The sequence below is a fragment of the Oncorhynchus kisutch genome, linkage group LG17, assembly GCF_002021735.2.
Source record: "Oncorhynchus kisutch isolate 150728-3 linkage group LG17, Okis_V2, whole genome shotgun sequence".
Taxonomy (NCBI): Eukaryota; Metazoa; Chordata; class Actinopteri; order Salmoniformes; family Salmonidae; genus Oncorhynchus; species Oncorhynchus kisutch.
Window position 1 is genome coordinate 85,453,882 of NC_034190.2, and position 12,734 is coordinate 85,466,615.

At 45.6% G+C, this 12,734-nt stretch overlaps 1 protein-coding gene across 1 annotated transcript in view; it reads right to left on the bottom strand.

Moving 5' to 3' along the window:
• Positions 1-2,486: 2,486 nt before the first annotated feature.
• Positions 2,487-12,734, bottom strand: part of LOC109884315 (cyclin-dependent kinase 20-like) — a 39,713-nt gene continuing 29,465 nt past the window's right edge. Inside the window, 2 exon segments of the mRNA XM_031794862.1 lie at positions 2,487-3,573; positions 4,136-4,291. Coding sequence (XP_031650722.1) covers positions 3,385-3,573; positions 4,136-4,291 — 345 coding nt within the window. The 3' untranslated portion in view covers positions 2,487-3,384.

Genomic DNA, 12,734 nt, shown 5'->3' on the forward strand with positions numbered 1-12,734 from the left:
AAACAGAGAGGACACAGTAGCAGAATACCTGACCACTGTGACTGACCCTAAACAGAGAGTACACAGTAGCAGAATACCTGACCACTGTGACTGACCCTAAACAGAGAGGACACAGTAGCAGAATACCTGACCACTGTGACTGACCCTAAACAGAGAGTGGCAGAATACCTGACCACTGTGACTGACCCAATAGCAACATTCGAAAATGAGTTGGATCCCAATTTAACAATCATTCTATAGGATAAAACATCGCAAAGTGCTTCAGAGCAGTTTAATCAACCTGTATCAATCACATCGAGGGCAGTGATTGGGGACATTGCCCTGTGTAGGGTGCCGTCTTTCGGATGGGACGTTAAATGGGTGTCCTGACTCTCTGAGGTCATTAAAGATCCCATGGCACTTATCGTAAGAGTAGGGGTGTTAACCCCGGTGTCCTGGCTAAATTCCCAATCTGGCCCTCAAACCATCACGGTCACCTAATAATCCCCAGTTTACAATTGGCTCATTCATCCCCCTCCTCTCCCCTGTAACTATTCCCCAGGTCGTTGCTGCAAATGAGAACGTGTTCTCAGTCAACTTACCTGGTAAAATAATGGATAAATAAAATAAAATAAATAAATGTATTTAGAGACCACATTTCTAGAAGCATGTTTCTTTGCATACTACAGTACAACAATATCCATTATGAGGCTAAAGTCTCATTGTCAAAATAGCCAAATGTGAAAGTGGTTACAATGGTTTGATGAATGATAACCAGTATAGTTCTATAAATAGCACCGAGGCCAGACCAAGATGGCTGCCTTTGCACACTGTAGAGAGACATCAGCAGTGTTTCCTTCATAGCAAAGCCAGGCTGGCTGAATGGCACACTGTACTGCAGGCCAAAATGGAGGATGAGTGGCACACTACTGCACCAAAATGGAGGCCGAGTGTCACACTGCACTGCACCAAAATGGAGGCCGAGTGGCACACTATACTGCACCAAAATGGAGGATGAGTGGCACACTGTACTGCACCAAAATGGAGGCTGAGTGTCACACTATACTGCACCAAAATGGAGGATGAGTGGCACACTGTACTGCACCAAAATGGAGGCTGAGTGGCACACTGTACTGCAGGCCAAAATGGAGGATGAGTGGCACACAGTACTGCACCAAAATGGAGGCTGAGTGGCACACTGTACTGCAGGCCAAAATGGAGGATGAGTGGCACACTGTACTGCAGGCCAAAATGGAGGCTGAGTGACACACTGTACTGCAGGCCAAAATGGAAGATGAGTGGCACACTGTACTGCAGGCCAAAATGGAGGATGAGTGGCACACTGTACTGCAGGCCAAAATGGAGGATGAGTGGCACACTGTACTGCACCAAAATGGAGGCTGAATGGCACACTGTACTGCACCAAAATGGAGGCTGAGTACACACTGTACTGCACCAAAATGGAGGATGAGTGGCACACTGTACTGCACCAAAATGGAGCCTGTGTCACACGATACTGCACCAAAATGGAGGATGAGTGGCACACTATACTGCACCAAAATGGAGGTTGAGTGGCACACTGTACTGCAGGCCAAAATGGAGGATAGGTGGCACACTGTACTGCACCAAAATGGAGCCTGAGTGGCACACTATACTGCACCAAAATGGAGCCTGAGTGGCACACTTTACTGCACCAAAATGGAGGCTGAGTGGCACACTGTACTGCACCAAAATGGAGGCTAAGTGGCACACTGTACTGCACCAAAATGGAGGCTAAGTGGCACAATCATTCAGGCTGCAGCTGTTTAAAGACTTTAGTCTGGTAAACGCATCCGACCTAAGAACATTTCCGAATGGTACTCTGAAGTATCCATTACAACAAGTACAACCACTTCTGGGGAACGAAACCAGAGACTCTCTGATGAACTATTATCCAGCAGACGGACCGGCGATCGCAGAGAGGGACAACAAAGGCATACACTCGTAAATACGTACATTTCAATTTATTTTCGAATGATCGGCTATTCATGTTAAGAGTATTAGCATTTCATGACTGTAGTTATCAACTGTATTACAGTGAATCCTCTCTTGAGTTTCCAGCTCTTTTCCTGTCCCCGCCCCTTTCCTTTGTCTACCAAGCCGTCATGTCGGTTTGGTCCGCTAGGGACTTTTCTATCATGTCAGTCACCAATGTACCTACTGTGTGTGTGTTTGTTTCTGTAACTCTGTGATTGATTAAGTTAGTTAGTAAATAAATAATGAAGCCAATTTATGATTCATGATCTATGACAGGGTTCGTGCAGACATCCAAGAGTTTGTGACATTCAGAATATGACTGATGGGGTGATAAATAAGTGACTGTAATCGATAAGATGTGAAAATATCTGAAGAGTTCATTCAGAAAATATAAACTCTTTAAACATTTTCCCGTGGTGCCCCGACTTCCTAGTTAATTAAAGTTACATGACTAGTTTAATCGCGTAGTTAAATGACACACGGAGAATTGATTTGATAATGTATAGTCTTCATATTTAATGATAGTCAACGCTACGACAATGAGCACCATGAGTCAGCAAGGCTGTCCATACTGTCTCTCACACACACACACACACACACACACACACAACGGAAACCTGCAGAACAACAAACACACAAATTAAGAAAATGACATGGCTTTCTACCTCACAGCCATGCATTATCTACCTACCAATATCAATATTCTATGGCGCAATTAACATAGCCTGAGTTCCTGATCTGTTTGTGCTGTCTTGCCAACTCCCATAACAATGACAGCAAATGGAGATGGCAAGACAGCACAAACAGATCTTGACTCGGGCTAGGATGGATGACTCAAAACGAGGAAGAACAGTGGGTCATAGGCGTGTCCTTAGACCAGAGCAGGATCCACCAGGCTACATTCTGGGATGTATTCATTAGTCACACACCGTTCCAAAAACAGTTTTGGAAAACGATTTGCAACGAGAACAAGTGTTTTCCATTGGACAAATTCCGTTTGGTCCCGTTTGGTTCCGTTCGGTCCCGTTTGATTCCGTTCGGTTCCGTTCAGTCCCGTTTGGTTCCGTTTGGTCCCGTTTGGTTCCGTTCAGTCCCGTTTGGTTCCGTTCGGTCCCGTTTGGTCCCGTTTGGTTCCGTTCGGTTCCGTTTGGTTCTGTTCGGTCCCGTTTGGTTCCGTTCGGTCCCGTTCGTTCCCGTTTGGTTCCGTTTGGTTTTCTTAGTGAATACACCCCTGGGTTAAGCAGCCTGGGATGAACATGAAGAACAGTCATACACACCGTGTACCCGTGCAGGGTCCACCAGGCTCTGACAGTCAAACATAAAAACCTGATTAAACCAGCCTAAGTGCTACTCTCAACCAGGCTATGAAAAGCATTGGGTGCCAGTCAATCATAGACACCAGGCATGTCCCTGGACCAAAGCAGGGTCCACCAGGCTCTCTGAGAGGGGCAGATCTACAGAGAATTCTACAGGAGGCTGGAGTCGCTGACGGGAATGTTTCCCTCCGTGCTGGGGGATAGGCAGCTCCGAGTGGTGGGCCGGCAGTGGCTCAGAGAACAAATAGGGATGGAGCAGGGCCTGAGAGAGAGACCGACAGAGCGAGAGAGCGAGAGAGAGAGAGAGAGAGAGAGAGAGAGAGAGAAAGAGTTGAGAGAGAGAGGTGGGTGTGAGACAAACTGAACTTCTGTTTCAACCTCTCATTCCTAGCCTGGCCGTCCCAGATCTGTGGCACTAGACATGGACTACAGGAGTTTGGCAAGACAGCACAAACAGATCTGGAACCAGGCTCTCATCTTGTCTTTCAACTATCATAATGGGCTGGCAGAACAGTTGAGGACGATAACCAGTTTGAAGCAGAGGTGTTCTTATCAATCAATGCAAATAAAACGCTTCCCTTCTATACAACGTATTAGAGGTTCTATTCTGTTGTTCTAGAACTGTTCAGAGTTTCTATTCTGTTATTCTAGAACCGTTCAGAGGTTCTATTCTGTTATTCTAGAACCGTTCAGAGGTTCTATTCTGTTATTCTAGAACCGTTCAGAGGTTCTATTCTGTTATTCTAGAACCGTTCAGAGGTTCTATTCTGTTATTCTAGAACCGTTCAGAGGTTCTATTCTGTTATTCTAGAACCGTTTCTGACCTGTCTGGCGCTGATCCTCTGTTTAGAGGGGTAGACCAGGAACTTGTTGAGCAGGTCCACAGCCTGAGGTGAGGTATCAGGTACTATCTCCTCAAGAGGGATGGCAGGGTTCTCCTTAAAAGTGATCTTATTGTAGTCAGGCAGCTCTGTGATCTCCTGCAGAGACAGAGAGAGAGACAGAGCGAGACAGAAAGAGAGACAGAGAGAAAGAGACCATAATTTGCAAATAAATTCATAAAAAATCCTACAATGTGATTTTCTAGTTTTTTTTTGTCTCATTTTGTCTGTCATAGTTGAAGTGTACCTATGATGAAAATTACAGTCCTCTCTCATCTTTTTAAGTGGGAGAACTTGCACAATTGGTGGCTGACTAAATACTTTTTTGCCCCACTGTACCCTCGTAAAACTGACTATCCTACCGATCCTAGATTTCGGCGATGTCATTTACAAAATAGCCTCCAACCACTACTCAGCAAACTGGATGTAGTCTATCACAGTGCCATCCGTTTTGTCACCAAAACCCCATATACTACCCACCACTGGGACCTGTATGCTCTCGTTGGCTGGCCCCCGCTACATAGTCATCGCCAGACCCACTGGCTCCAGGTCATCTATAAGTCTTTGCTAGGTAAAGCCCCGCCTCATCTCAGCTCACTGGTCACCATAGCAACACCCACCAGTAGCACGTGCTCCACAGATATATTTCACTGGTCACCCCCAAAGCCAGTTCCTCCTTTGGTCATCTTTCCTTCCAGTTCTCGGCTGGAACAAATTGCAAAAATCACTGAAGCTGGAGACGCATATCTCCCTCACTAACTTTAAGCACCAGCTGTCAGAGCAGCTCACAGAAAACTACACCTGTACATAACCCATCTTGTAAATAGCCCATCCAACTACCTCATCCCCAAACTGTTATTTTTATTGTTCTTCTCCTTTGCTCCAGAGTATCTCTACTTGCACATTCATCTTCTGCACATCTATCACTCCAGTGTTTAATTGCTAAATTGTAATTATTTCGCCACTATGGCCTATTTATTACCTCCCTAATCTAACCTCATTTGCACACATTGTATATAGATTTTTTTCTATTGTGTTATTGACTTGTTTATTCCATGTGTAACTCTGTGTTGTCGTTTGTGTCGCACTACTTTGCTTTATCTTGGCCAGGTCGCAATTGTAAATGAGAACTTGTTCTCAACTAGTCCTACCTGGTTAAATAAAGGTGAAATAAAATTAAAATATATATTTTTTTTAAAGCTGTGAACGATCTGACAGACAAGGCAAGAAGGGCATTCTACGCCATCAAAAGGAACATAAATTCAACATACCAATAAGGATCTGGCTAAAAATACTTGAATCAGTTACAGAACCCATTGCCCTTTATGGTTGTGAGGTCTGGGGTCTGCTCACCAACCAAGAATTCACAAAATGGGACAAACACCAAATTGAGACCTTGCATGCAGAATTCTTCTAAAATATATTCCGTGTACAAAGTAAAACACCAAATAATGCAGAGCAGAATTAGGCCGATACCCACTAATTATCAAAATCCAGAAAAGAGCCGTTAAATTCTACAACCACCTAAAAGGAAGTGATTCCCAAACCTTCCATAACAAAGCCATCACCAACAGAGAGATGAACCTGGAGAAGAGTCCCCTAAGCAAGCTGGTCCTGGGGCTCTGTTCACAACACAAACACACCCTACAGAGCCCCAGGACAGCAACACAATTAGACCCAACCATGAGAAAACAAAAAAGATCATTACTTGACACATTGGAAAGAGCAAACAATGCTATTTGGCCCTAAACAGAGAGTACACAGTAGCAGAATACCTGACCACTGTGACTGGCCCTAAACAGAGAGTACACAGTAGCAGAATACCTGACCACTGTGACTGACCCTAAACAGAGAGTACACAGTAGCAGAATACCTGACCACTGTGACTGGCCCTAAACAGAGAGTACACAGTAGCAGAATACCTGACCACTGTGACTGGCCCTAAACAGAGAGTACACAGTAGCAGAATACCTGACCACTGTGACTGACCCTAAACAGAGAGTACACAGTAGCAGAATACCTGACCACTGTGACTGGCCCTAAACAGAGAGTACACAGTAGCAGAATACCTGACCACTGTGACTGACCCTAAACAGAGAGTACACAGTAGCAGAATACCTGACCACTGTGACTGGCCCTAAACAGAGAGTACACAGTAGCAGAATACCTGACCACTGTGACTGGCCCTAAACAGAGAGTACACAGTAGCAGAATACCTGACCACTGTGACTGGCCCTAAACAGAGAGTACACAGTAGCAGAATACCTGACCACTGTGACTGGCCCTAAACAGAGAGTACACAGTAGCAGAATACCTGACCACTGTGACTGACCCTAAATGAAGGAAAGCTTTGACTAGTGTTGGGTTCTTATTTTCCCAGAGTAAAAAACTCACAGACACTAGAGAAGCTTAACCAAGTTTAATTCTTCCCAAAAGGTCTGTACAGCTGTAATTCAGACAACCAAGACATTTCTTACCATCACAGGTATATATATATCCCACTTAAGACACTCCTCCTTCTCTCCAATCCTTACATCTTATGGTTCCACAGGAAGAGGGTAGTAAATCCTTCTTACTCCCTTCAGGGGATCTGACCTCAGCCCCTCCTTCACCTAGTCCACAGATGTCCATCCGCTTCCCCTATTGCAATCCTGTGATCTCCTCCCGTCCACCCAGCACAATGCTCAGCCACTTCCCCTAAACCAATCCTGTGATCTCCTCCCGTCCACCCAGCACAATGCTTAGCCACTTCCCCTAAACCAATCCTGTGATCTCCTCCCGTCCACCCAGCACATTGCTTAGCCACTTCCCCTAAACCAATCCTGTGATCTCCTCCCGTCCACCCAGCACAATGCTCAGCCACTTCCCCTAAACCAATTCTGTGATCTCCTCCCGTCCACACAGCACATTGCTCAGCCACTATGTCTTCTACAGATCTCATTCCTTTATATACTCTGCGTCTGATCTATCATGTCTTTAATATCTCAATGTTCAAAGTTTTGAATCCAACACTATGCACAGACCTGGTTCTCAAGAGAAGACAGGCTATGTGCACACTGCCCACAAAATGAGGTGGAAACTGAGCTACGGACGGACGGACAGGATGATGAACAAGAAGCCAAAGAGCCAAATCCCACTTCATCCACCATTGTTGCTAAGCAGCACAGGTAATCAATGTCCTAGAATCACACAAACTGCTTAAATTAAAATCAATAATTGATTTAATTTAATTCAGAATGCTCTCAGTTGATTAGACTGAATGATGCAGAATGCTCTGAGTTGACTAGACTAAAAGATGCAGAATGCTCTGAGTTGACTAGACTGAATGACACAGAATGCTCTGAGTTGACTAGACTGAATGATGCAGAATGCTCTGAGTTGACTAGACTGAATGATGCAGAATGCTCTGAGTTGACTAGACGGACTGATGCAGAATGCTCTGAGTTGACTAGACTGAAAGATGCAGAATGCTCTGAGTTGACTAGACGGACTGATGCAGAATGCTCTGAGTTGACTAGACGGACTGATGCAGAATGCTCTGAGTTGACTAGACGGACTGATGCAGAATGCTCTGAGTTGACTAGACGGACTGATGCAGAATGCTCTGAGTTGACTAGACGGACTGATGCAGAATGCTCTGAGTTGACTAGACGGACTGATGCAGAATGCTCTGAGTTGACTAGACTGAATGACGCAGAATGCTCTGAGTTGACTAGACTGAATGACGCAGAATGCTCTGAGTTGACTAGACTGAATGATGCAGAATGCTCTGAGTTGACTAGACTGAATGACGCAGAATGCTCTGAGTTGACTAGACTGAATGACGCAGAATGCTCTGAGTTGACTAGACTGAATGATGCAGAATGCTCTGAGTTGACTAGACTGAATGATGCAGAATGCTCTGAGTTGACTAGACTGAATGATGCAGAATGCTCTGAGTTGACTAGACTGAATGACGCAGAATGCTCTGAGTTGACTAGACTGAATGACGCAGAATGCTCTGAGTTGACTAGACGGACTGATGCAGAATGCTCTGAGTTGACTAGACGGACTGATGCAGAATGCTCTGAGTTGACTAGACTGAATGACGCAGAATGCTCTGAGTTGACTAGACTGAATGATGCAGAATGCTCTGAGTTGACTAGACGGACTGATGCAGAATGCTCTGAGTTGACTAGACGGACTGATGCAGAATGCTCTGAGTTGACTAGACGGACTGATGCAGAATGCTCTGAGTTGACTAGACGGACTGATGCAGAATGCTCTGAGTTGACTAGACGGACTGATGCAGAATGCTCTGAGTTGACTAGACGGGCTGATGCAGAATGCTCTGAGTTGACTAGACGGACTGATGCAGAATGCTCTGAGTTGACTAGACGGACTGATGCAGAATGCTCTGAGTTGACTAGACGGACTGATGCAGAATGCTCTGAGTTGACTAGACGGACTGATGCAGAATGCTCTGAGTTGACTAGACGGACTGATGCAGAATGCTCTGAGTTGACTAGACGGACTGATGCAGAATGCTCTGAGTTGACTAGACGGACTGATGCAGAATGCTCTGAGTTGACTAGACGGACTGATGCAGAATGCTCTGAGTTGACTAGACGGACTGATGCAGAATGCTCTGAGTTGACTAGACGGACTGATGCAGAATGCTCTGAGTTGACTAGACGGGCTGATGCAGAATGCTCTGAGTTGACTAGACGGACTGATGCAGAATGCTCTGAGTTGACTAGACGGACTGATGCAGAATGCTCTGAGTTGACTAGACGGGCTGATGCAGAATGCTCTGAGTTGACTAGACGGACTGATGCAGAATGCTCTGAGTTGACTAGACGGACTGATGCAGAATGCTCTGAGTTGACTAGACGGGCTGATGCAGAATGCTCTGAGTTGACTAGATGGACTGATGCAGAATGCTCTGAGTTGACTAGACGGACTGATGCAGAATGCTCTGAGTTGACTAGACGGACTGATGCAGAATGCTCTGAGTTGACTAGACGGACTGATGCAGAATGCTCTGAGTTGACTAGACGGACTGATGCAGAATGCTCTGAGTTGACTAGACGGACTGATGCAGAATGCTCTGAGTTGACTAGACGGACTGATGCAGAATGCTCTGAGTTGACTAGACGGACTGATGCAGAATGCTCTGAGTTGACTAGACGGACTGATGCAGAATGCTCTGAGTTGACTAGACTGAATGATGCAGAATGCTCTGAGTTGACTAGACGGACTGATGCAGAATGCTCTGAGTTGACTAGACGGACTGATGCAGAATGCTCTGAGTTGACTAGACGGACTGATGCAGAATGCTCTGAGTTGACTAGACGGACTGATGCAGAATGCTCTGAGTTGACTAGACGGACTGATGCAGAATGCTCTGAGTTGACTAGACGGACTGATGCAGAATGCTCTGAGTTGACTAGACGGACTGATGCAGAATGCTCTGAGTTGACTAGACGGACTGATGCAGAATGCTCTGAGTTGACTAGACGGACTGATGCAGAATGCTCTGAGTTGACTAGACGGACTGATGCAGAATGCTCTGAGTTGACTAGACTGAAAGATGCAGAATGCTCTGAGTTGACTAGACGGACTGATGCAGAATGCTCTGAGTTGACTAGACGGACTGATGCAGAATGCTCTGAGTTGACTAGACGGACTGATGCAGAATGCTCTGAGTTGACTAGACGGACTGATGCAGAATGCTCTGAGTTGACTAGACTGAATGATGCAGAATGCTCTGAGTTGACTAGACGGACTGATGCAGAATGCTCTGAGTTGACTAGACGGACTGATGCAGAATGCTCTGAGTTGACTAGACGGACTGATGCAGAATGCTCTGAGTTGACTAGACGGACTGATGCAGAATGCTCTGAGTTGACTAGACGGACTGATGCAGAATGCTCTGAGTTGACTAGACGGACTGATGCAGAATGCTCTGAGTTGACTAGACGGACTGATGCAGAATGCTCTGAGTTGACTAGACTGAAAGATGCAGAATGCTCTGAGTTGACTAGACGGACTGATGCAGAATGCTCTGAGTTGACTAGACGGACTGATGCAGAATGCTCTGAGTTGACTAGACGGACTGATGCAGAATGCTCTGAGTTGACTAGACGGACTGATGCAGAATGCTCTGAGTTGACTAGACGGACTGATGCAGAATGCTCTGAGTTGACTAGACGGACTGATGCAGAATGCTCTGAGTTGACTAGACGGACTGATGCAGAATGCTCTGAGTTGACTAGACGGACTGATGCAGAATACACAAAGTAACATTAAGCCAATATGTTTGTTTTGATTGACAGACAGTTAAACCCATTTTTATAACTACTACCGCAGTGGTGTAAAGTACTTCAGTAAAATACTTTAAAGTACTACCTAAGTTGTTTTAATATATACTATACTTTACTATTTATATTTGACAACTTTTACTTCCCTACATTCCTAAAAAAATTATGTCGTTTTTACTCAATACATTTTCCCAGACACCCAAAAGTACTCGTTACATTTTGAATGCTTAGCAGGAGAGGAACATCCCTGGTCATCCCTACTGCCTCTGATCTGGAGGACTCACTAAACAGAGAACATCCCTGGTCATCCCTACTGCCTCTGGTCTGGAGGACTCACTAAACAGAGAACATCCCTGGTCATCTACTGCCTCTGATCTGGAGGACTCACTAAACAGAGAACATCCCTGGTCATCCCTACTGCCTCTGATCTGGAGGACTCACTAAACAGAGAACATGCCTGGTCATCCCTACTGCCTCTGATCTGGAGGACTCACTAAACAGAGAACATCCCTGGTCATCCCTACTGCCTCTGATCTGGAGGACTCACTAAACAGAGAACATCCCTGGTCATCCCTACTGCCTCTGATCTGGAGGACTCACTAAACAGAGAACATCCCTGGTCATCTCTACTGCCTCTGATCTGGTGGACTCACTAAACAGAGAACATCCCTGGTCATCTCTACTGCCTCTGATCTGGAGGACTCACTAAACAGAGAACATGCCTGGTCATCCCTACTGCCTCTGATCTGGAGGACTCACTAAACAGAGAACATCCCTGGTCATCCCTACTGCCTCTGATCTGGAGGACTCACTAAACAGAGAACATCCCTGGTCATCCCTACTGTCTGTGATCTGGAGGACTCACTGAACAGAGAACATCCCTGGTCATCCCTACTGCCTCTGGTCTGGTGGACTCACTAAACAGAGAACATCCCTGGTCATCCCTACTGACTCTGATCTGGAGGACTCACTAAACAGAGAACATCCCTGGTCATCCCTACTGCCTCTGGTCTGGAGGACTCACTAAACAGAGAACATCCCTGGTCATCTACTGCCTCTGATCTGGAGGACTCACTAAACAGAGAACATCCCTGGTCATCCCTACTGACTCTGATCTGGAGGACTCACTAAACAGAGAACATCCCTGGTCGTCCCTACTGCCTCTGATCTGGAGGACTCACTAAACAGAGAACATCCCTGGTCATCCCTACTGCCTCTGATCTGGAGGACTCACTAAACAGAGAACATCCCTGGTCATCCCTACTGACTCTGATCTGGAGGACTCACTAAACAGAGAACATCCCTGGTCATCTACTGCCTCTGATCTGGAGGACTCACTAAACAGAGAACATCCCTGGTCATCCCTACTGCCTCTGGTCTGGAGGACTCACTAAACAGAGAACATCCCTGGTCATCCCTACTGACTCTGATCTGGTGGACTCACTAAACAGAGAACATCCCTGGTCATCCCTACTGCCTCTGATCTGGAGGACTCACTAAACAGAGAACATCCCTGGTCATCCCTACTGCCTCTGATCTGGAGGACTCACTAAACAGAGAACATCCCTGGTCATCCCTACTGCCTCTGATCTGGAGGACTCACTAAACAGAGAACATCCCTGGTCATCCCTACTGCCTCTGATCTGGAGGACTCACTAAACAGAGAACATCCCTGGTCATCCCTACTGCCTCTGATCTGGAGGACTCACTAAACAGAGAACATCCCTGGTCATCCCTACTGCCTCTGATCTGGAGGACTCACTAAACAGAGAACATCCCTGGTCATCCCTACTGCCTCTGGTCTGGAGGACTCACTAAACAGAGAACATCCCTGGTCATTCCTACTGCCTCTGATCTGGAGGACTAACTAAACACAAATGCTTTGTTTGTACATGATGTCTGAGTGTTGGAGTGTACCCCTGGCTATCTGTAAATAAAATAATAGTTTAAAAAAATTTAATAAACATTGTACTGGCTGGTTTGCATAATATAAGGAATTTGAAATTATGAATACTTAAGTATATTTTAGCAATTCCATGTACTTTTGATACTTAAGTATATTTAAAAACAAATACTTTTAGACTTTCACTCAAGTAGTATTTTACCGGTTCACTTTCACTTGAGTCATTTTCTACTAAAGGTATCTTTACTTTTACTACAGTAGGAGAATTGGGTACTTTTTCCACCCATGCTACCTAATATACAGTAGAATATCCCTCAAATTGTGTGTATGGACAGAT